The 26,499-nt window shown below is 34.8% G+C and overlaps 1 protein-coding gene across 1 annotated transcript in view; it reads right to left on the bottom strand.

Annotated features, from left to right (window-relative positions):
- LOC108294092 (methionine-R-sulfoxide reductase B3, mitochondrial) overlaps nucleotides 1-22,047 on the bottom strand; it is a 146,527-nt gene extending 124,480 nt beyond the window's left edge. Inside the window, exons 1-3 of the mRNA XM_017515835.2 lie at nucleotides 21,899-22,047; nucleotides 3,677-3,785; nucleotides 1,989-2,066 (exon numbers count right to left, since the gene is read on the bottom strand). Coding sequence (XP_017371324.2) covers nucleotides 1,989-2,066; nucleotides 3,677-3,785; nucleotides 21,899-21,974 — 263 coding nt within the window. The 5' untranslated portion in view covers nucleotides 21,975-22,047. The remainder of the gene's footprint in view (nucleotides 1-1,988; nucleotides 2,067-3,676; nucleotides 3,786-21,898) is intronic.
- Nucleotides 22,048-26,499: the final 4,452 nt, after the last annotated feature.

The following is a 26,499-nucleotide window of genomic DNA, read 5'->3' as shown; positions in this document are numbered from 1 at the left end:
ACCACAGACTCTCAGACATATCAGTTTCAGGAAAATGCACATACAGAAATTGGCACTAGACCAATGAGCTACTCTACTACATTCTCCAGTGAAGGTTACAGCAAGGAATTTTTTCCCAAAATAGACAAGAAAACAAGTTAAAAAAAAGCAAACAATTAAAAAAAGAAAAAAAAGTAGAATAAAAGTATTAAACCACATTTCTTATAAATGTGGAAAATAAAAGCTCTCCTTGTAAGTACAGAAGTAGACGAAATAGAGGCAATATCACATCAAATGTGAAACCTGACTCCCACTAGCACCTATGTTTGGATAAGGGTCTTGCTTTTAGGATTTGTGACTCAAAAATTTCACATGGGTTAAATCCTTCATTTACAGTGGTTCTGTTTCTTATTTAAAACAGTAAGTTTTCCTTAGATCCCATTCTTCAGTGAATCACATGATAAAGAAGGAGATGGAGAATCTGAAGCAAAAAGTAAAGGGGATGCGGCCAATTTCTACCATTTGGGATATTAACAAGTTTAACATGGCTCAGCAACTATCTTAAGTGTTATATCGTAACTATTTTAGCTTATGCCATAACTATTATGGCATAAGCTAAAGGTGTTGAAATATTATATAAGGAATGTGTTTTCTGAGAGGAAATGGGTGACAATTTGAAGGGTCGGTTTTTTAACAGGAGGAATACATAAGAATTCAGAACAGATTCTCAACCCATGCTAATGTTCAATAATGTTTGCGCAATGTAAGAAAAGTTTTAAATCTTTTTTTTTTAACTTCAAGGAAACTACTGTTTCCTGTTATTTCTAGAAAATCGGTAAATGCTGGTGTTTTAAGAAAAGAACATTTATGAAGAGATATTAAGTGTGTTTTAACTACAAGTATCAGGTCCTCATTTATTTCCCCTAAGAAACTCTGTAATTCTGTTTTAAATAAATGGCATTTCCTTTTTTTTTTGAGACAGAGTCTTACTCTGTCGCCCAGGCTTGAGTGTAATGGCGTGGTCTTGGCTCACTGCAACCTCCACCTCCCAGGTTCAAGTGATTCTCATGCCTCAGCCTCCGGAGTAGCTGGGACTACAAGCGCACACCACTATGTCTGGCTAATTTTTGTATTTTTAGTAGAGAAAGGAGTTTCACCATGTTGGCCAGGCTAATCTCGAACTCCTGACCTCAAGTGATGTACCCACCTTGACCTCCCAAAGTGCTGGGATTACAGTCCTAGGCCACCACACCCAGCCAATGACATGTACTCCCAATAAAGGTCTCTGCCTTCTTATTCCCCCAAATCAGCAACCCATGGGAAGTATAGGACTTCTGGAATTTTCTCCACCTAGATAAATAAATTTCTGGTAAAGATTTTCCTTTCTTGAATAAGATCCATAATCTCCAGAATACACTATCTGAATGAACTATTTCAGTCAGAAAGTCCAATGTGCTGCCTATTTTATGGCAAACTGTTGGAATCTTTAAAATAAAGATTCTGAATCTATGCAAAAACTTTTAACCTTATATTACATTTTGCTTACCTACATAAAGTTACGTTCCCATATTACATTCAATACAGGTACTTCCCTTCATTGCAAAAGTATAATCTACTTGGTTGAAATTATTCAATGTGAAGGATATACATGAAGAACTTTCATTATGTTCCAAAAAATATTTAAGGCCATCATTTGAAGATTTAAAAAATCAGTAACTGCATAAACATTTCTATGCTTGCCAAAATCTCTTTCATAGCTCTGCTAAGCACCACGGTTATTGACATGAACACGTTAATGTTGGGTATTTTAAAGATCCAAGTAGTGTAAAATCAGCCAGTCTGTCACACTGGTAATTTATCATGTAATCAATAATCACTTTTGTTTTGTGGGGGGCAAATGGAAATAGAAAACAAACAGAAGAAAATTCAGCAATGTAAGATGAACGAGCAATAACTAGTTTGTTGCCATCTGTGATATAGCCATACCTACAAGTTTTCAACATACTTACTTAAACAACGGAGCTCCACAAACGACACATTTATATATTCCAGGATCTTTGTGATGTGTGTATTCTCCTTCGAAGGCACTGATAAATAATAAACAGATCATTTAAAAAATAAAAATTAACACTATTTCTTACAGAATGTATTTGCTTAAAATATATTTCTCTAATAAATCTTTCAAGGGCTTTTTGTCCTAAAATGAGAACAAACCAAACATATGGAAATCTGAACTTTACTAATATATTTCAAATCTATATAATAAAATGTACATATAACCACTCCAAACTAGTGCCATTTACATAAATATATATATATCAAGCCATCTAATTATGTAATGCTTAGAAAAAGATTTTGTTTCTATTAAAAAAAAAAAAAAAAAAAAAAGCCTGTAGTTTAGATTCACAGAAAGACCATTACATAAGATTTTGCTACTTTACAGTGTGCAAGAGTAGATATCAGAAAATGCAGATGGGTCCAAGACTTCAAGTGGAAAGAGTCTTATTTTTTGGTTTGAAAAAGAATATTGCAGCTTTAAGGGAATATTTTTCTAAGTTAACAATCTTAAAGGCTAGGAGGTCATTCAGCTAATACAAATCAGCTGTGCTAGCCCAACAAAAAGTCTATGTGCTCTGCAGCTTGTTTTTATTATCCTTTCACCCTCTTTATGAGGTCCAATTTTTTTATAAACAGAATTTTTAAGAATGACCTAATCTCTGGTTGTTTGTGTGCATTAAATCATTTTGCTAGTCATGTACACAACAAAACGGATAGAATCCTCACAAGCTGAGACTGAAGTCCACTGCTAGCTCATTGTATGCTAAGGATGGACTTCGTCAGAGATTCAGCATTTGGTAAATTCAGTAAACAGCAGATACTGTGACAGGAAGAGAGTGTTGCCTATTAACGGGGATCCCATGTGTAGCAGAGAGCTCTTTCAGTTCATGAATGAAAACAAGAAGTTACATCATTAATAAATTTGGATCAGAAGTAAGCTACGGTCTTACGCCAAGCTCCATGGTCTAAATTAGACAACAAAGTCGTTGGACCTTGGCAAGTTACCTTTGAGCTGAAATCAGCTGAGAGAGACTTTATTCACTAAAAACAGTCTTGGAAGTGAACAAACTCTTTTTTTCAGGACTTAGGGCGAACTTCCAAAGACCAAAGCCATGTGAGGGCAGTTATTGAAAATTTTTGACATTCCAACCACAAATGAGCCAATAAATACTTTCTCCACATGTGCTTCAAAAAGAAATTGGAGTGGGGTAGAAAAGAACTAAATTATGCTACCTTCTTTTTGCAGCCAAAACGTCTATACTTACAATGGCCACCTTCAAAATTTCAGCATCCTGGCATAGTGCCAAGTCCCTCATGGTTTTGCTTACTGTGATGTCTTCCCAAAAAATGTACCTAAATCGCTATTACTTCCACACATTTTGTAGTAAACTAAAAACAGACCCTTAACAAAAGCTTTGTGACTTTACATCAGATATGGAGTGTTCATTAAATGGAGAAAAAAAACAAGTAAAACTCAGTCTTAACCTAAACAATACCGTTTCAACCTTTACTAATTTGTAGACTTTAGCAAGTAAGTATAAAATTCTCTAAATTAATTGGCAAGGAAGAGGATTGCAGGGGACAGGAGGAGAAGAAATCTAGCTCTTACTTAATGACTTTTTATTAAAGCTTAGCTTACCTTTCGGTCCCATTCTCCTGAGTGACATGGTACTGCAGGGGTGTTAGCCGCTTCCTCAGTTCCTGCTGGGAAAAGACCACCTTACAGTTCTTTTTATCCCTACGTGACCCTGAAAAGAGAGAGGATATGGGAGAAGAAGGCTTTTTAGCTTGAATCCTAAATAATTGCTTTGGCTGGCCGCCACAGCACAGCTTCTGCAGTCAATTGTCAATGACCAGACCAGTCTCTAATGCACTGGAAATGCTTACCTGAACTGCAGTTCGTTATTTCTCTAAGTTTAAAAAGAATGTTTCTTAAAATTCAGATGATTCCACTGAAGCAGTGACAATATGCTATTGCCAAAGTCTCTAGCATGTGATACTAAAAAGTCACTGATCGTTCACAAAATACATCCTTTCTATCTCTCAGTATCTTGAAAACCTTTTTTTTTCAAATAGATTCAAAAACATAAGTCTATTTACAAGCATTTACACTGTATATATAAAATGGTGGGCATATTAAGTCAAACCATAAGTCTGCAATATTTTGCAACTTAGTAGAATAGCCTAAAACCATTCAAATTCAATTTCCATTCTGGATGATTTAACTACTATCCTATGTTTTGAACCCTAAAATATATATTTTTCTATGACCAGGAATTGCTGTTCTCCATTCCATCAGAAACTTCACTAGATTCTGTATACATAACTCTCTCTTTAAAGACGGTATCGTACCATGTGATATGGGCAGCAAGAAACTTTCAACAACTACAGGAGAAGGTACTTTCACTAATGTAGATTCAAGAAGTTTCAAAGAAAGTGATAAAAATTGAAAGGGAGAAAGACAAAGAAAAAAGAAAAAGTGAATATGATTTTTAGAAAGCTACATTTTCTTTTTGCAAAGTATATGTAGGAAGACTTCACTGATTAAGTGTATTTGAATAGTGAAATAATTCTAATGTGATTCTAATAACAATGGCAGCTTTTATTTCAACCTATACAGCCTGCAGTAAAATGTTCAGACAACACCTGTTTATATGCAGTATTTTATTTTACCTGAGCAAATGACTGAAAAGAAATATAACTCCAGGACAGGGCAGCCATTACTCACTGCAGTAAAATTGCTTTTCTTTGCCATCCATCACAGTGGGAAAGAAGCCTGCAGATGGTCCTAAATGTAAAGAGTTCTTGCCATGTTTTGGAGTTACTAGAAGAAAGCTTGCTTAGTTTCCTAAATATTAAATTCAACTCCTTTTGAAATATGAAGAAATTCAATTTAGGAGTGGAAATGCTTCCCACTTTTTTTACTTTCAAAGTACCTAATGTCATAGCATGAGATCACTGACCTTAAACTAGGAAAACATTATCTAGCCAGTTACCCTGACTGTGGGGTTGAAAAAGGATATCAGCTTGCAGAATCAGGGCCCCCAAGATAGAGTGGCTGATTCTCCACAAGTGAAAATGGAGGCAGCAAAAGAGCAAGCCAGAGCCAAACAGCAAGATACACCTTGGAATGGTCCTGCAGGTTGTCAGACAGCACCTCTGCTGACCTTCCACAAATACTTCAGCCCTTCCACGGCCTGGAAAAATCCACAGGCACAGCTGGCACGTCACTAACAGCATGTTGATCTCTCATCTCACCGGACCCCATCTTACCCTAGGCTTTATCCAAATACCTACAACTTGTATTTTTGCTGTTGTTGACGGGTTGGGTAGAAATGTTTCCCTGAGAAATGTTTGTCCTGTCAGAACAAGCCTCTCAATAGCTTGAATGCAGAGTGGCTCTTAAATAATCAGACCACAGTGATAGGTGAGTTTCTGTTCAATTCAGTACAGACTTCTTAAAAATTGTTTTATTTTCATTTATTTGTTGGAAGGGTTGTCTCTTAGTTAACAATGTCACAAAATCATTAATTGCAAATATAACATGAAAAAACAACTTGGTTAAAACTGTTCTTTCCAATGGCATAATTAAAATATTTACAATTAAAATCAAACAATTCTATCCAAAATATTTTTGTTAATATATGTTCATTCATACAAAAAGACCAATTGTGTTCCCAAAGTTGAGAGAACTAAGCTACCCATCTGTATGTCATTTAGTACAAGAGAAGCAACTGCAGGTTTAAATTACATGGTATTGGATTGCAATTTCCTAACATTGGATGCTTTTCTGCTTTTTTACCTTGAGTCATTTACTAAGGAGTGTTCATAAAAAGTAGCTTAAAGCACAGATGCTTGCAAATCGTTTAGGCAAAGATGTTTCTCTCTTTTAAATTCTCCCTGTCTCATGAATCTCTCTTTTCTGAAGAAAGAGAATAAAACTGTTGGTCAGTATTGATGAACCATGTCAAGTATTTGTACAAGAAAAAAAGGTAAAATTGAAAACATCTGATTGAAGTAAATAATACAAACATAAAAGCTTTACTAGTGAATGAAGGGTATTGAAGAGACTTTATTTCATAGATTAGAAATTACTTTTGATCTAAACATTCTTAAAAAACAGATTGTTTTCCACTATGAAACATCTCATTAACTGTGCTACAGAGACCTCGTTTTAATGGCAAGCCTTGAAAGAGTGCTGCTGTACTCCTTTGTTAGTCTCCGTCTTATTTGGGAAGGGAATAAAGATTTCATTCCAGCTTTCTTTGTTTGTCTTTCAAGAACCGCTAAAGCAGTATTCACACAAAATTTGTAGGAATGTGCCCTATGTCATAGCCTACAAATTATTTGGTTTTGGTGCACTTAAAGGTCATCTTCCAAATTAGCAAAATTTTTCTACATCCTGGCTTTTCAACCTTAAATATAAATATTGTTTCCTAACTGTAAGTGAGGTTTGTCCTTTAAGAAATAACTAGTGATTATTTAAAGTTGTCAAGCTTTGTACATTTTCATTCTTTGGTTATACTATATTCTCAAAATAATTAGGTTTTTAAAGTATGTTGTACTGAAAGGAAATATATGTAGACTAGAAACAACTATTGTGACTTTACATTAAACAATGAGAAGTTAGTCAGGTTTTAATAAATGTCTTGCTACACCATTTAATAATGTATTTCCTAGACAATTGAAAGCTGTAATATTACATTAGCTCTTCTATCATCAGAACCAAATATTGGCATATATAAACACAGAAAAGCTTCACTTTGTCTCTGATTTCCTTTTTTCCTATCAGACTCACTTTTCTAAAGTCATATGGTGCCACTGTTAATCTTGAAAAAATCATTTTATTTTGAAATTCTAGAGTAATTCACTGGACGGTTTCCCTTTACTATCTTCACTTAGGTACTGTAATTTTCTTATTACACAGGGTAATTTAACATTAGTATTACATGACATCTGTTCCATGACCTCTAAATTGGCTTAGAAGTATGTTTGGGAAAGATTTTTCCTTTTATTTAAATGTGTAATAGTGTCTTTTGAAGGCACAGTGAGTATGTGTTTACACATGTAACACAAGTACATATTTCAGGAGATAATACTGCCATTTGGGTATCTAATCATAACACCATTCCTACAGAGTAACATTGGGAGATATCAGAACCATCTTGAACCCAGTCCAAGTGTATTTTATTTATTGAAATATGCCCAAAGTCTCTTTTTATATCGAGTCTTGTCCTGTGTTGTTGCCTCAAGGCCAGTATTGTTTCAAAGCCCCAATATGAAGCACCTGCTTTTAGTACAAGTAAACGTACAGCAAGAGTTTGCTTTCTGGCTCTGCCTGCTTCCCAGCTACGTGACCTGAAACAAGTCAGCTTCGCTATGTATTGCCATCCTCACAGATCTCCTGTGAGGATCATAGCCATTAACACTTACTTCATTTTGATTACAGTTAATTCTCAGGTTAAAATTGTCTTTTAAAAGATAGCCAGATCCAGTATTTCACTGTGCTGCAATCTTTTATTGGTAATTCTTTTTCTGTAATATTTCCCTGGGAACAGTATTTTCCTCACACTTTGTCTTTTCTTTTTTTTTTTTTTTTTTCCAAATGGTTAAAGTGGGAAGTGAAGGAAGAAAATAAAACTAAAATTTGAGTCCTCCTACATGCCAGGCACATGTCTAGGCACTTTCACATAAATACATGTAATCCTCTCAATAATTCTAGAAGGTGGCTGTCATGCCTGTTTTAAAGATACAGAAACTGAGGTTTGGTGAGGTTATAACATACCTTTCTAAGGACAAACAGCAAGTAGACATATCAATTCAAACCCAGGGCTGTCTGACTGCCCTAGTAATATTTTCTTTCCTCTAGTCATATACTTTCTTTTTCCTTTTTTTTTTTTTTGAGACAGAGTCTCGCTCTGTCACCCAGGCTGGAGTCCAGTGGTGTGAACTCAGCTCACTGCAACCCCCGCTTTTCACGTAATTCTCCTGTCTCAGCCTTCGCCTCCAGAATAGCTGGGATTACAGGCACCCACCGCCACACCCAGCTAATTTTTGTATTTTTGGTAGGGACAGGTTTTGGCCAGGTTGGTCTCCAACTCCTGACCTCAGGTGGTCCGCCCGCCTCAGCCTCCCAAAGTGCTGGGAGTACAGGCGTGAGCCACCACACGCCCAGCCAGTCATCATATTTTCGATCAGGAAAAAATACGTTAAAACTTCCTTCTTTCTTCTCTAACTGTACAACAGCTTTCAGCTTAAAAACTAACAAAACAATAAGGGGAAAAAGCAATAATCACCTCAGTACATCAGAAAAGTTACATACATTTATCTACTAGCTAATGTCTCTTTTCCCTGTTATTTACTCCTTCAACATAGGGTCAGTGACAGGTTTCATATGGGATTCTCACAAAGTCTATAAAACACTGAAAGGCTGTTGAACTTCCTGTTAAGAAGTAAATTAGATCTGTTACCTAAATCTTACAGTACTTTTAAGCCATAAATTTTATATTTTGGTGTGAAAAATCGAAACAAAACAAAACCTAAGGATCCCATAACTTTAATTTTGGTTCTTGGATCAGAAAAAATGAAACTATTAAATATTTTCCCAAGATAATAAATGAATAAGAGATAAGAATATCTTGTTTTGCTTTGAGTTTAGCAGGCTAAAACAGTAAAGTTCATGTTGAAATGTCTTCCTGCTATAATTAAAGGTGATATACTTTACTTTTCACTGTAAATTTGGCTGCTTATTAATCTGTCCCTGGAAAACTGAGTAAATTTTTACTTCAGGCATAGTATAGTAGTGTTAGAACTTCTAAATACTGGGCCATTTGGAAAAGCCAAATCTAGTCCATTTTTAGATTAAAATATAAAATATATGCCATAAACCATCATTTTTTGTTTGTTTGCATTCTAATAATTCAATAAAGGCTTTATGATAAGACAAAACAAGAAAGTACAGGGGGAAGAAAAGCTCCCTATTGGCAGAACCATATTCAATTCTGATTTTTCTCTCAAAGTAGACCTATATAGGAAAAAATTCCTGAGATTAACATGCAATCTAAGATGTCAGGACACTTTTGCTTCAGTCCTTTGGTTTCCACAAAACTAGGGCTGCAGGGCTTACTTTGAGGACCACTGATCCAAGATTTTTTCTTAAATTGTTTGTTCAAGTCATCAAAAATGTTGAGTGTTTACAGATTGCCAGATACTATGCTAAGTAAGATATATTCATTCATTCAATAATTATTTATTGGGCACCTATTATCTGCTGGCATTATCTAAGGACTTAGGATATACCAGGGAACAAAATAAAGATCTACTTTCCTGGAGCCCGTGTTCCAGTAGGGGTAAAGAAAGACAGACAAAATAAAATGAAAATAAGTAAGTAAATTACATAGTTTCTTAGAAGGTAGTAAGTATTCAGGAAGAAGACAGGAAAACTGGAGGACTGGGAGTGAAAGGAATAAGTATTATAATCTTTAAACAGAGTGGTCAAGAAGTCTCACTGAGGTGATATTTGAGCAAAGCCCTGAAGAAGGAAAGGAAGGTGGCTGTGCTGATCTCTGAAGGAAGAGCTTTCTGAACACATGGCATAAATGGCCATTGCAAGAGATGAAAACACTAACAAGTTCATATTCCAGTGGCAGAGACAGAGACAGGTAGCTTTAATGCGAGTGCTAAAACCTGAATATGAATTGAGTAGATAAGCAAATTTAAACATAGAAGGAATATGCTTTTAAACCAGGAAATGTACAACTATATATCTTAATACAGACATTGTTTAGCATTACCTTTTTTACTTTCAAGAGAAAGTTTAGCGAATATCCATTCAGCAAAGTGCTACACTCAAAATAGCTCTTGGAGAGTATTTTTCTGGCGGAACTTTGAACTATGATCACAGTGCAGGTTCTGCTAATTTGCATTGTCTACTTAAAGTCATTCTTTTTAGGCTACAGATCATACTCCTCAACTTGGAGTAATATGTAAGAGGATACACAATGGCCATTTCTGGTGATGAATTTTGGATGAGGCTAGAGAACAAAAAACCCTTTGGCCAAACAATGCTGTTACCCTTCTGTAACACCTAACTCTTCCCTTCAGAGTGATATTCTGGCTATGGCAGGAAACATCCATAACCAAAGGAAATATCAAATTAGTACCTGTTCTATTTTTTAAAACATTCGTAATTTTTACATTTTTGTTGAGTTTAATTGTATCTGTTCTCAAAGCCCTAAATATGAAACACACAAAAATAAATCTATGAGTTCCAGGACTCAGAAAACAGACAATTATTTCTTCTTAAGGTAAAGATTTGTTCTTTTCTATATGTAAGAAAAATCATATCTTTATCTGTCATAATAGTCATATTTAATACCTTCTTGCTGTTTTACTATTACTTCACATATGACAATTTCACAAGGTCAGTTTCAGTTATATTCTATTGATGCATGCACAGTGTTCTAATTAACATCAATGGACATTATAAGCATGCCAAGGCAACATACCATTGTAAACTTCTTGAATTAAACAAGACCATATGTTTTAGTGGTGCATAGTCGAATGATAAAATTGGCCTTCAGTACGGTTCTTATACTGAAGGTTTGAATAAATACACTCAGAAGATGTTGTCAAGCAAGTTTTCCTTCCAAGGATACACATCCTGATAAGTTCACTGCTATAAGCACTTTTAGTATTAGTGTATTTACTCTACAAGGCACTACTTAAATGGGCAAATACAGTATCACGCAATTATTTTCAAACACCTTCATTCCTTTCTGCTTTATTTTCCCAAACACATTGTAATTCTTTGAAGATAAAAACTGTTGAGCCTAATATTAATTTATACTTTCTACACTATTTGTTAAACATCTGCAGTGAATCAAGAACTGTGACAAGCACTGGAAAGTTAAAAATAAATAAGGTAGTGTTCTTATTCTAGGAGAACACATATTTCTGGTGATGAATTTTAGAAACTCATCAGGAAATGGTGGCAGGAAAGATAAGACAAACAATCTATACAATGTACAGTCTAACAGTAAAGGTATGTGCAAAGTTTTGTGTAAAGAGAGTTAACAAAAAGGACGTTAACACTTTAAAATTTTTCCCTACTGGATTTAATCATACCTGATTATAAATGAAATACAGAAAACTCAAATAATTAATACCAACATCATTCACAGGATGCCAGAAAAGATCCAAACAGAGAACTACATCTAGACATCCCAATAGATACAATATGATCAACTGCGTACAAGTGAAGGTGGTCATTACCCTATCCTGATGAAAAGTATGCAGTCTTTCATGTAAGCAGTAGCAGCTAATTTAACAAAGCAAAAACAATCAGGATAAAATGTAGGTTCAGGCTGGAAAAGGGAGAAATTGAGGACCTGAGAAATTTTAAAATCAAGGGGAAAAATGTGCAAACATTTTCTTACTGTAAGTCAAGGAGAGTAAATGTATTTTTCACAGTACTGAAAGGTTATTAATGTGATTTAAAATTCTAGCCTTAATAGTAAAATCTCATTCATGAAGCTGCATTATTTTCTTGATGGGAAACAATAGAGGTTTAGCACTACTTTCATCCTGATGAAAGATTCATTAATAATTCACCCTCATGACTGTACAATAGAAGTCGCATTTTACTTTTCTGTCTTACATTTGTGTTATAAATTTTTAATTGTTGAATTCAAGAGTAGTAGTCATTTTATTAGCATTCTTAAGCACCATAAAAAACTAAAGAGTATCTCACCAACTCTTCAAAATTTAATGCAAATACTGAGAGGAACGATTTTTGTGTTAATATGGACCATAAAGCCTAGAGTTTAGGGAAATATTTAAAACATCTTGATCCAAAGAGTATTTTCTTGCTTGTAAGACATATAAGTAAAAAGAGAATTTTTAAAGGCACTGCCATCATCAAGTGACAACAGTGGAAGAGAAAGTCACTTAACTTCAATTCTATCTGATTGCATGTGAAACGTCTGACAAACTTGGAGTTCCTGTTTTCAATTTTTTTTTCCTAGGGGTCTTCACTAGAACATCATACCACATAAAAAAAAATTAAAAACAGACAGGCTCATTTCCATTCTACATTTCATATGCAATCAAAAAGATTTGCAAAAAACAGCTCACTCTCTCATCCTCCCTTTCCCCTTTGGGAGCACCAACTGCTAGGGAAATGAGCAGTAACCACCCACAAAAAGGAAGAAAAGGAGCCCTCTATAAGATTATCGTGCAGAATTTTACTTAAATGTAACATTGAGTATACTTCATCAGAAACAAAATAAAATATATATTGTCAAAAACTCAGCTTTGCAAATTTCCAAAATTACATTACCACCCAAATCAAATTTCAAATCTAAATTAATTAAGCATAATGCCCAAAAAACAAGTCTTCAATTGCCACTCAACAAACAGATAAATCTGAATCTATATATTCCAGAAAAACCTGAGAAATTGTGGAGAAAAAAAAAATTCCACTTTATCACTCAGATATATCAAGAAAACCCATGTCTTCCTCTGAGTTATTCAGTATCTTCTTGAGAGATGGTGCTCATACATATTTTAGTCATCTCTGCATCCCTAGCACCTAGTAACGTGGCTGGGAAAAAGGACTAAACAAGTATATGTTGTATTTAAATACTTACTCAATTCTCCACCTTAATAATTGCTATTTAAATCTTCTTTCTAAAAGATTTTTCTTTCTCTTCTTCTTTTTTTTTTTTTTTTTTTTTTTTTTNTGAGACTGAGTCTCACTGTGTCACCAGGCTGGAGTGCAGTGGTGTAATCTCAGCTCACTGTAACCTCTGCCTCCTGGGTTCAAGAGATCCTCCTGCCTCAGCCTCCAGAGTAGATGGGAATATAGGCATGCACCACCACACCCAACTAATTTTTGCATTTTTTAGTAGAGATGGGGTTTCACCATGTTGGCCAGGATGGTCTCGATCCCTTAACCTCATGATCCACTTGCCTAGGCCTCTCAAAGTGCTGGGATTACAGGTATAAGCCACTGTGCCCGGCCAAAGATGTTTTCTAACTAATGACTTTGGCTATGTTTCTTAGAAATTAGTTTAAAATCAGCAACAATAGTATTTGCTTAATAAATCAGTGAAATTTTAAGCATAAATAATGATGGAGTAAAAAAAATACTCAATAACTTACATTACTATTCTAAATCCTATATTACCTAGAGGGTTTCACATTCAACTCTTTTATTATAACTAATATTTTCTTAATTCTCTAGATTTAAGACTATGAGATTACTTGGTCCAGCATTCCCCAAAATGCATTCTCTAAAACACTGGCTCTGGAAAAAAAAAAGCTAACAAGTTATTCCTCTTGCAGGGTGAGAAGGGAAAGGTTCCACAGTCAAATCAGATTAGGCAAATTTAGGAGACATGGGTTTCTTGAAGACCTTCTCAGAGATTTTCTTATGCTGATGTGCACTGTTAAACATGTGGTCATTTGATACATCATTATTTTATGCTCCACTAGAAAAGAGGGGGAAAAGTGGCCAAACTATGATACATTCTTGTCACAATTATTTTTTAGCTACATTTAGATTACCAAGATAGTAAAATGTAAAAGCAGTGCATCTTAGAATTTATGAAATACAGTAGTATGCATGGTTTCTCAATTTGATGATGAGATTCATTTTACAAGGTAAAATTAGTAGAATCAGTGTTCTTCAGATTATAATTTGAGAAATGATGAATGTCTAGTCCAAAGCCCTCAAAAGGAAACCAGGACCCAAAAAGTTACTACTCACAGTCACATATCTGGTTGATGACAGCCAGGTTCTCTTGTCTGCAGCTTTCCTCCCTTAGTTTATTTGTCCATTCTGTTTCTCTCTTGAACCCATGATTGGTTGCACTTTACCATACCTATCTATTGCTAACCCATGTGCCCACAGTCCACTCCTACTCCCATTTTCTCATTTTCCAGTCCTACCACCTCCCACTAATTACATCTACACATTCCTTCAATATCCTTCAGAAGAACTGTCATTGCTTGAAATCCTGTTCTGAGAATCCAGCCTGCCATTCTGGGAGGAAAGAAGCACAATGTTTCTCACTTCTTCTACTCCCAGCCTCTATGGTAAAACAAAAGAGAAAGCGTTTATACAGAATCATAAAACTTTCAAGTATATAACTCCTTTCACCCTATAGATAATAAAATTTGGACCCAAGGTGACCATCTTTCTCACCAGAATGTAGATCCCTTAAGAACAGAGATCACATTACTTGTAATGTGGCATTATTTTGATATATAAGATGATGTTACTTATTCACAAGCATTCATTCATTCAACAAATATTTATTGAACACCTATTATGTGACAGACACAAGTGTAGTTGCTGAATTGTAACAGTGAACTAAACAGACAAAAATCTCTGCCTTCCTGGAGCTTACTCTGCAGGAACCAAGGCCTTTTCATAACAGAAATAGATTTTTGCCTGATCAAACTCATTACATTTCCCAGAGACATTTTTGGTGTCCTCCCTTCCACCTCCATCTTTTTCTCCCCAATTTCTTCTCCCTTAAAACAAGGCATTTAAATTATACAGAACGAACTTTGGAAAATGTCAGCTAATATAATATAACATAATCTAATGTAATGACCCTCACCTGAAGGTCATATCTAATTATAAAAGATTTGACAAGAATGCTACGTAAATCTCAGTTTACAGATGCAGAATAGGAATAGAACGTACAAAACAAAGATTCCTGGGGCCAGAAAGCAAGTTGGTTGTAGAAACAAACTAGTAAATAGAGATCAAGTGTCTAATCTCTTTCTTCATCAATACCAATAACATGATGAGAAGCTCTGAAATTTGCGGTGATATCTAAAATTTGCAGAAGAAAGATTAAAATACTATTCAAATGGAATATAATATAAATAGTCTCACTCTGTAGGCCAAGCTGGAGTGCAATCATGTGACCTTGCTCACTGCAATTGATCTGCCTCCTGGGCTCAAGCGACTCTCCTGCCTCAGCCTCCAGGGTAGCTGGGATTACAGGCGCCCACCACCACGCCTGGCTAACTTTGTATTTTTAGTAGAGACAGGGTTTCACCATGTTGGCCAGGCTGGTCTCAAACTCCTGACCTCAAGTGATCTGCCCACCTCAGTCTCCCAAAATGCTGGGATTACAGGCGTGACCACTGCACCAGGCCTCAAGATGTATTTTTATAACATGCATTTTTAAATGACTAATACAAGTGTAAATATACTAAATGTTTTTTAAAATCTAGGAAATTGAAATAAATGAAATGAGGATTTAAAATTTTCAAGTAAATTGTTGAATTCAAACGCAAAGGCACAAAAGGTAATTTCAGATAATTTGCCACTGCATCCTAATACAATCTATTTTAAAGAATGTTAAATTACACTGTACCTAGCAGAAGCAGTCATGAAATTCAATCTCTAAATAAAATATTTAGATGAAATTGTAAACTAGGAAAGGATGATAGTAAAAATTCATCAAATATCTATCCACAATGTTAGTGAAACTGTGAGCTGTCATTCATGGCTCATTCCTTCATTAAACTTGTGTCTCTTGAGAGCAAGAGTTAGCTCATTTTAATAAACCTTTCTATAATCTGTTACATAACATTATTGTGAATATGTTTAGATAAATAAGCATCGAATTACCCATGATTCCTCCAAAATCCATATTGTCTAGATACTCTAACCCTGTAGAATTATCATTTATTTTCAGAATTTATGTTTTACACACTTTACAGTCATTGTTAACTAATTAATTTCTCAAACAAAACTAAAATTTACCTTTTTTGTTCATGCCTATTTAAACTCTCTTGTTACTATATTTTATAATTCTTAATGTGTATAAAGAATGTATTCCATATTTAACAGAAAATCAAAAGAATCCACACTTAACAAACCATATGCCCAACATCTTATTCATACAGTCTTATTGTTACATAACAATTTAGCCTTAACTAATATTCATTGTCCACAGATAATTAAAAATTCATCTGGTAATTGGATGCTGCACAGCAACTTTTCAACATTAACTAAAACTTTATTATATCATAGAGCTACTAAAACAGTGTGTTTTAGAAAAATATAGGTGCAGCAGAGTATTCATTAATCAACATTTTAAATATAATTTTTCTTAGTCTTCTAAAATACTTTCATTCATGCCAAAATCAATTCATGCTTAACAGTCAACATGTTAAACTAGTAACGTTTTCAATATTCTATAAAAATTCAAAACAAAGCAAAACAAAATGTGAAATTTTCTTTAATTCTTGGGTGGTCTGCTGAAGAAAATTTAATTGCATATAAAACTATAAATGACTTTTAAATCAGCTATTTGGATACAAGATAAGTTAATTTATGAAAACTTGTTTCAGTTTATAGAAAGTCTACACATGAAAGACAATTTCAATGAGATGTCCAAGCATAAGGGAGTTAGAATTCTATTGAAAATGGAAAAAGGTTTTGTGCTCTACAAATACTCTTTGAACATAATATAAGCAGAAAAATTTGTGGTTTATAAATCCATATGTTCTTAACTGGATATTCTTTATATAATTTTGTTTAAGTTTTCACAATGCACCTATGTGCTAATATCAATAATCTTTCATGCTATGAAAGAATGTAAACCTAGTGCCATCTACTGGAAAAAGTGGATACCATTCAATCAACTAATTGCAAATTATTTTGTGAATTATGAGGTGAAATTTGTATATCCTTTTTTTTTTTTTTTTTTTATTTTTGTTTCTTTTAAAAAAAAATCCTCTCCACAGCATTTTAATAAAATCAAAGAAGTTAGGTAAGAAAAAGTTAGGTCAGAAGTTCGGTAAGAATGGTGAAATTGGAAAACTGAGGGCATTAATCTGAACACAAGGGACAGAATTCCTTTGGTGACACCAATACAGAAATCAGAAACACTGCGTTCTGATGAGAGATTTATATTAGGTTCGTGTGTATCTTTTAGAACAGATGTTCTGGACATGTGGTCAAAGAGGCCTCCTTGAAGAGTTGCAGAAGACCTAACAAAAAATTTCTTGAGATGATATGAAAACATGTGTAGATGTATACATGTCTTTTCTGGAAATAAGGTCATAACTTTTATCAAAGCACTATGTAGGTGGTCCATATTTTTCATGACCCAAAAAAGGTTCTGAAAAACTAATATAGAAAGTCAATGCATTCAGTAAGTGAACAGCACACTGACGACTTTGATTATTTTTTAAGTACATCAATTCTATGAATGAACTATTGCCAGCTCAAACTTGAATAAGTACTTATTACACACGTGGCTTTAATGCTTATCTGTAGTATTTCCTCTCTACAAATGGAGACTTTAAAGTACAATAAACAATAATTTGCTGCAAAGAAGTGATTGAAAGGGCCAGAGTTCTTAATTCTTATGCTAAGTCTTATTCACTGCCTCAAACAGTTTACTACCAAAACTCAAACTGTTTTCAAGAAAACGTAAAAGCAATTCTGGATAATATGCATTGAATCTGTCGCTACTTTTTGTTATTTGTTTAGCTACAATGTGATTTATGCTTATGGCATCCCCTATATTGTATTAATGCAATAAAGTGAGAAAAAAATGTTAGACAATAAATTCAAAAGTAAGCCAAACTATGAATTTTACTTTTAATCTTCCCCTATAAAGGAGTTTCAAATAAAGTTGTATTCTCTTACAGCTATGACTTCACCTATATATAAATGTTCCAAATGTTTACTGATTCATTTAACAAATATTTATTAAGTGCCAGGCATTGTGTTAAGCTCTGGAGTCATAAGCCACTGATTCATAGAGTTCTAGTTATACAGATGATAGTCAATGACTTTCTAATGCCATTTGCAAAATATCTCTAAGACTTCTAATTGCTAATTAGAAAACTATGATATATTTATAAGCTACAGCCATGCGACTCTTCGATTCATAGAAACTATTAAATATGCTACTAAAGTCAAGTAAGAACCACAACCACATATTATGTGTATGATGGTAGAAAAGAAGTATTATTTATATCTGTAACTAGTACTATTTAGACAAATTTTCTTTCACCCTCACTTGGCTGAAAGCTACCATGATATCTAGTCTAAAATACAGTTACACTTAATTTTTATCTAGCATTAAAACTATGTTTAAAATTGTGCTTCCTAATTCCTCCTCAGATAATGCTTCAGTCTTGATTAAGAGGCAAGGAAGTCTAATGTTCAAACGTGGAAACTGTGTCCTTCCCACACAACCCAGCAGACTTCTCTGCAAGTTCCCAGCATTAGTCAGTACTGAGTTTTAAGATCTGATTAACCTAAAGCCAAAAGTAAAAATAAGTGACAGTTAATAAAAATCACAGAATTTCAGAACTAAATAGATTATCTAATTTTCATTCCTCATAAAGATGAAGAAACTGTGATCAGGAAAAGTTTATTGTTCAAGGTCACCCAAGTTAAGGAAAGAGCTTTGGTTAGAGTTTTCTAACTCCTAATCCAGTGCTCTTTTTAATACGTAAAAGAAACTGTTGTAAGAAATTAGAAAAAATTCTGAGAAAGAAAAATTACCTTTAATTACAAACATGAGTGAACCATAACTCAGATGCACTTAATAAAGTCTAAATTAAAACTATATTTTATTTAAAAAAATAAGAAGTAAAGAAAGTCAAAGCTGAAAAATAATAGATCACTCTTCTGGGATATGGCCTTCATGCAGGTCAATCCAGTTATAATCAACTTTAAGAGTCTGCTCCAATTATATTTTAGTTCTGGAATTATTTCATATTGAATAATACTCAAAATTAGTAGTGTACTGGCTAGGGAATAGACATCTTTTTGAGATTTCTGTTGTAATGGGTTTTGACCAGCAACAGTATATTAAAGCAAGACTTCAAACTTTCACCTTCACTTCCTATATTTCCAGTTTTGGCCTCTTCTCTCCCTACCCGTACAAAGTAATAAGGACTAGAATTCCCATTTCAATTTCGTCTTTATTTTTCAAAATTTAAACAGTTTGTTTCATTATTGTTGAAGTTAATTTCTTCAACATTACTATATATCTAAGAGCAAAATCCTGTTAGAGAAATTAATGATGATAGAGATTTTGCCAAATCCAAGATATAAAAAATGTAGACACTGGAAGACTGACTTTCATAACTTTAAAAACTAAGTGGTGCTTGAATGGTCAAGAAACTGTGGAATACTATTCTAGCCAATTCATTTTTCAAATTAAAATGAGTTTACAAGCCCTAGATAAGAGAGTTTCTTTGGGCTTTTACCACTACTCAGTAGTAAGAATAAAAGAAATCCGCTGTATATTTATTGGACTTGAATTCTGGCTCAGCTGGATGTATAAGTAAAATAAAGAGATCAGAACAACAGATCGGCATGGTTATTTCTCAAACATAAAGTGTATTTGTGAGTCCCGTGAAAGTAAAAAATAGTTACATGAAACACAGGACATATTTTAAAGTTTGAAAAGTCTGTTGTATTAGAAAAACATAAATCTATATTAATACAAATACAAGAATTTCCATATTAAACATAGTGAAGGCATACATGATGTTTACTAAATGCTAGCCACAGTTTTAAGTACTTTTCATATCCCAATCTATTTAATTCTCACAGTAAGCTTTTCAGGTGGGTATTACTGTTATCCCCATTTTACAAACAAGGAAGCTAAGGCACACAGCTAATCAGTGGCAAAGCCAGATTTTAAGCTCAGTCTGACCCCAGACAGAATTTGTTGTTTCAGCACTGTACTATAATGATTGACTTCTTAAAAACTGTTAGCTTTGTGGAATTTATCTTTAAATCATTTTGTTATCAAAATTTAAAGATACTTATATTTCAGTTAAACAAGCTCATTATGAAACCCTTTAATCCTTGACTGTCATATCTTGAGGAACACACTGTTAACTAATGTTGATTCTATAAACATTTAGCCTCCTCTCTATTTGGCAAACCCATGTTACAAGAACTATGCTGGATACTTTTACACATTGAACTTTTTCCAGAGGAAAACATCATTATGGATAATCTAAATAACCTCCATAGCCCACCTGTGATATGTGCTGTACAGCAATGAAAAAGTTCTGCCTCGCACAAGAACTTGTGGTTGAGGTTCTCCCTCAAGATCGTATACAATTCAACAGACAAACCTTGTCGGTTCTACAGCCTAAATCTCTCCCAATTATAATCTTTCTTTTCAACTCTACTGTAATGACCACAATCAAGGCTTCAGCACTTCACATCTCCTTCCAGCATCAGACTCCTCCAGTATCCTTTACGGTGGCAGTGCAGGGGGATGTGGGGCCAAGGGGCATACTGAGAAGACTGGTTGGGGCCTCTATGCATTAAGCTTCAGTAGACCCTCATGTCACCACAAATGGACATAAAGTCTACATTTTAAAAAAGTGTATTTGCTATTTAAATATAGCTTCAAGACAAAAATATCTACCTCTGTCTAATCAAATTGTCATACCAGCCTCTCTCACAGAAACATCTAGAAAACCAGCACTGACCTCCTACAATACTAAATCAATAATCTTTGTAAAATGCAAATGAAGTCATATTATTCCCATTCATCTCTCCAAGATTTAAATTCCTTAAAATATTATATAAAGTTCTTCATGATTTGGCTACCCTTCCTTCCTTACCTCATCTATTTTCCCTTGCCCATCCAAACAAGCCATGTGAATAACTGTATTTCTCTGAACATGCCTCGCTCTTTCAGGCCTTCACATTTTCCAATGCTACTCCTTTTGTTAGAAATGGCATCCCCACCACCCTGCTTAGAAACCCAACTAACTGGTGCTCCCAGTATGAGATTCAGCTCGAGCACCATATCCTCCATAAAGCCCTCCTTAAACTTCAGAGATCTTCCCTTCCTTCCAACATTTCTTTCCCTTAAAGAAAAGATCTAGGACCAACCTCCTCTCAATTACCATAACACACCAAGTATAAATACCTCTAGTCTAGCCAGGTCAACATAATTCAATGGTCCTCTCACAGTTTCATTTCCACCTTGTACTTGTTGAAAAAACTCAGCTTTACCTTATTTATCACTGTATCCTTCCTGCTTAACACAATGCCCAGCACTCATAGTTAACATTTATTGAGTTGGAATTAAATTCTCTATACAATGTAGTAACAGATATGTACACTAATGGAAAAATGTAAACAATATTGATAATCGTCTTCACAGAAATAAAAGACTTAACCATTTTGGTTTTCATAATAAAATTAAAATATTAAGCTTATGATATAGACCTATAAAATTTGGGACTTTCATGCCTCACTTGTTTAAATTCTTAAAATCACATTTTTAAAATGTGCAGTGATTCTAATTTAAGAACCCACTGATGCATATTACTTCTGTTTATTTGGTCATTGTTAAGTAGAACTTTTTTCTTTTTAACTAAAATAAATTGGTAACTTAATTATGCTAACATTGTTCATTTTCATTTTTTCCTAAAGGAATGGCCACATGTGGAATGAAAAGCATTTTCATTATTCTTGATAAATGTCCTATTTTGTGTGATTTGGGGCAGTTTCTCACTCGGACTGCCAGCCTCTTATGAACGTTATGATTTGCAGATGTGTAGTGTGCATTAAAGAACAAGAAGATATCATGAAATATTAGTGACAATTATACACTGGGCAAGGAAACTGGACAATGTTCCAAAGGTTGTAAGGATTGTGGAAATGAATGTTACTCAAAGCAGAGTGGTGATTTATAACCAATTTCCGTCTTCAAATTAGGGCTCAAGTAAAAGAAAACGAAATTTAGCAAAGCATGATGGTGTATCATTTCCTGCAGCAGAAACACCCAGTTGGCCTGGTGCCTTCACTATGAACAGTACAACAAGCAGCAACCTGAGGGAAGCCCACAGGCTCGAAGGGCTACTGGCTGGCTCTTTGTCACCAAATGCAGCAGGTTGAATGCAGACATCACTGTGATATCTTCACCAACAAAACGAGAAGCAAAGAACAGGGGCAAGAGCTGAGTAGGAGAAAAAAACAAAAACAAGAAAAAACAAATTAAAACATCACAAATATTGAACACATTCATTGCACAACTGATGGCTACAGTTTTATCTGGAGCTGAACACATGCACATATTGCTAATAAATTTCAAATGCCTATTTTTCAGCCAGTGAGCTTACTTTCAATCTAGCTTTATTTGTATGTTAGAGATAAAATACACACTATGTAATAGCAGCGTAATCTGTGAACACAGTTTGCAAGAGGTTGAGAACAAAAGAGGAAGTTTAAAACAGTTGAAAGGAATTAGCATTTACTGAGTTTGTACCATGTGACAGGAACTGTCTGGAGCCTAATACACACATTGTATCATTTAATTCTTACAATAAACCCAGGAGGTAGGTTTTACGCCCCAATACATATGTGAGGAAACTGTGACTCAAAGGTCCAAGGGCACAAAGCAAATAACCAGTGGGAAAAGGACTAGAAAACCATAGACTGCAGAGTCATGTTCTTTCTTTACACCATGCTGCCTTCTAGCAATTATTGGCAAATCTCTCTCCCTGGAGAAGGCTATAAAATATCATAAGATTAAGAGATACATTTTGTTAGAATTTCATTTTGTAAGATAGAGAGCCAGAAATCCTAAGGACAATTAAGAGACTTCACTTTCGAAACAGCATTAAGTTTTAATAAAGCACGGCAAATATGAATTTTCATTTAATTGTATGATTTATAACTTCTAGGTCAATTCTGTGAATAATATTCATGATTTAGTAATAAAAAGTATAAAATGTTTTTTAATGTATTTGGAAATGAATTAATTTTGTATTTGGAAATGAATTATGTGGAAGAATCTAAAAACTGTAGATATTAAACTTCAGAGAAAGTTCGATTCCTAGGATTTTCTTAAAAGTTTTGTACAATTTTTCAATTGATAAAGATTAACTTTAAACAGAAATGGAAAATATTAGATTAATAAACTTCATATTTGTTATTTCAAATTATCATTTTAAGTGACTTTAACCATCAAATGTCCAAAAATTAATATAAAATTAATGTCTTATTCATTTCCTGAACACTTCCCCTGCTCCCCACCCCAAAATAAAAGTCTGTTCCGGACTCTTCCGATCTCCTTGAAGAACAAACATATAATAAACAGTAATATATTTTACTAAATCACTCTGGAGTGTATCTGACAGAAATCTGCTTGTATTAACACGCCTGAACTCTGACTTCCCCAAACTAAACTCACTACGAGACTAAAATATTTTTGTGTTACTAACTGGAGACAAAGGAGAGGAAAAAGGAAGGTAAGTATCACAATGCACAGCCTGAAAGAACCATTAAACATAAATAAACATGTCATTTTCACGAGTGACTCCAGAGCAGGGAAAAGAGAGCATTCCTTTGGAGCAGACTACCGCACCGACTAATAAAAGATCAAAGGTCTATACCTCACAACACTATAAATAAAAATGTATTTTTTCCTTGTGACCCTTCTCTGTGAGGAATAAAGTGCACATGGTAAATGTAATTACTTAGCAAAGCTGCAGCCTCACTGTGCTTCCACAGCTGACCATAAAACGTCTTCCTATTCTGTTTCATCAACTCCTGTACCAGGCAGCCTGAGCGCCTACCGACCACCATGGCCATGTGGCTTATGTCAAAGCCAGCGCACAGGAAGAGAGGCAGTGATGTCACTCTGCAGGTCAGGGAAAGAACAAAGATGCATTCTACAATTAAAAGCTGAGGGCCACAAATACAGGGAGCCCTGCAGCATGACATGTCTGTGTGATTTAATATTCTGAGTTGCCTGTATTTCTACCCAAATAGCCAGGGCTCCATCTAGTGGCAAAATAGTTTTGCCCAGTTTTTTGAAAACAGAAGACGCAAACAGTATGACATTAGCGCCAACAAAATGGGGCAATGACAATGACTGCTTTCAGAGCAGTCTAGTTTTTATACTGAAGAATGCAAAAAGCACAATTTTTCACACTGTTCTCCATTTTCTAATCCTATGAGGAATGCATTTCATAGGTTAGGATTTGATATTATCCTAATTATTTTAATGCTTGCATGGATAGTAGGAAAGGAGTGAAGTTTGCAAAATGCATGCAAAGTGGCATTACTCACAAACCACTCTGAAAATATGTAGCTGAGATGTAAAGTGAAAAACAGTTCAAAAAACAGATGTATGCATCTTGATGCCTTGGTTAAATCAAACTCATAATCTTACACTTCCACGGAACAAAAGAATCATAGTTAATATGGCTCTAACATGTGTTTTTATGCTGAAATGGTTTTAACAAAATTATTTTTAGCTCATGTTTTCCATCTCATTAATGTTTACACTTTAACAAACAGAGCTAAAATACATATGTTACCGTGAAAGATGGGATATCACAAGAGATGCGTGTGATCCATGGACACAGACTGTCTGGGTTTGAATGCTGGTCATGCCCTTAACCAATTCTTAACCTTGGACAACCTGCTTACCCTCTCCAGGCCTCAGCTTCCTCACTTATACGATAATTATTAAATAAGCTAGCTGGTAAAAAGTACTTGGTACAACTCTTGGCACATAGTATATGCTCAGGAAATGTTAGTTACTATTATTATGTAAATATGCCAAATATTTGCTGCAGTTTTAACTGTATGAATTAGAAAATTTTAACAGTCCTTTTATATCTACCCTTACTTAGAGTTAGCAAGCTATTCTCCAAAGAATCCTATTTAGGCCAGAAAACTACTACTTGGTTTTCCAAAGTAAATCATCCTAAAGAAAACAATAGAACAGAGAAATCCTAAAGATAGCAGTTGGCTGTGCACAGGGCATATGCCATGCACTACTCTAAGCACTTCACATATATTAGCCTTTTAATCCTCACAACCTCATGAGGCACATACTATCATTTTCCCATTTTTAAATATAGAGACTGAGGCATAGGGAGGTTAAGTAATTGGCCTAAAGTGTCACAGTTAGTAAGGGACAGGGACCTTAAGTAATTGGGTAATCTAATTTATACATGTAAACTCGGGCCATTTAGCTCCAATGTCAGTGCTCTTGACCACTATACAACTGACAATGAAAAGCCTCAGGATGCACTAGCCAACTCTAGATATTCTGATTCTATGTTTCCCTGCTAGGTAGTGTGATAAACATGTAATAAGGAAACTTAATTCAAGAAGATTACTTAATGGCTAGGTGAGATGGCTCACGTCTGTAATCCCAGCACTTTGGGAGGCCAAGGGGGGCAGATTACTTGAGGTCAGGAGATTCAGACCAACTGACCAACATGGAGAAACAAAAAATACAAAAATTAACTAGGCGTGGTGGCGGGCACCTGTAATCCCAGCTACTCGAGAGGCTGAGGCAGGAGAATCACTTGAGCCTGGCAGGCAGATGTTGCAGTGAGCTGAGATTGTGCCACCACACTCCACCCTGGGCAACAGAGCAAGACTCTGCCTCAAAAAAAAAAAGGTTACTTAGAGATTCTCTCCCTTGACACTGAGAGGAAAAAACAGGGAGCTAAGGAGGTGAAAAGTCTGAGACATTCTCAGATTTCTAGATTTGATCTTTCTAGTTCTATCACATGCAACTGCAACTTACAACTAACTATCCCTTATAATTAGTAAGGGACAGGGTCTTTAAATAATTGGGTAATCTAATTTATACCTGTGAACTCAGGCCATTTATCTCCAATGCCAGTGCTACTGACCACTAGACAACTGGCAATAAAAAGCCTCAGGATGCACCAACCAACTCTAGATATTCTGATTCTATCTTTCCCTACTAGGTAGTGTGATAAACAGGTAATAAGGAAACTTAATTCAAGAAGAATTCACCTTCAAATTTTTTCTCTAAATTCCTTGGATATACCTTCAGAATCTGTAAAGCTAACTCTACGTTAATCTACCAAAACTTCAGTATGTTGACAATATGGTACTTTTGAGGACCAAACAAACAGCTACTTCCACTCCCAGACACCCTAAATTCAAGTTTCAATTTGTTAGCTTTCTTCCATTTGTAATCCCTGAACTGCCTGAGTGAAGACCATTGCCAGAAAAAGTCCTAGTCCAAAAAGAGGCAAAAGCTTAGCATTAAACACCCTGTAGAAATCAGCATTGAGCAAGGATCACAGAAAATCCGTAATTCTCCAAATTTATTCTCAACTTCCTCACTTTTGCATTGCCTTTTATTCAATTAACTACATGGATGAATAACATTTATAGATAATCCACCTGCCTTGGCCTCCCAAAGTGCTGGGATTACAGGCGTAAGCCACCACACCCGGCCTAATCAACATGTTATTTTTTAAAAAGCCAGACAAGATGTCTCATGAATCTTCCTAATTTCCCAAAATATCTGGTACATAATTTTGAAAATAGTGGGTATTACTGAACCATACCTAATGAGCAGTATCACATCATGTGTTAAGAACAGAATTAGATTCCATAATTGTCCATAATTTCTTGCTTAAAACATTTTG

The sequence above is a fragment of the Cebus imitator genome, unplaced genomic scaffold (assembly GCF_001604975.1).
Source record: "Cebus imitator isolate Cc_AM_T3 unplaced genomic scaffold, Cebus_imitator-1.0 Scaffold562, whole genome shotgun sequence".
NCBI lineage: Eukaryota > Metazoa > Chordata > Mammalia > Primates > Cebidae > Cebus > Cebus imitator.
Note: the sequence above shows the minus strand (reverse complement) of the source record. Positions and strands in the feature narration are given on the sequence as shown.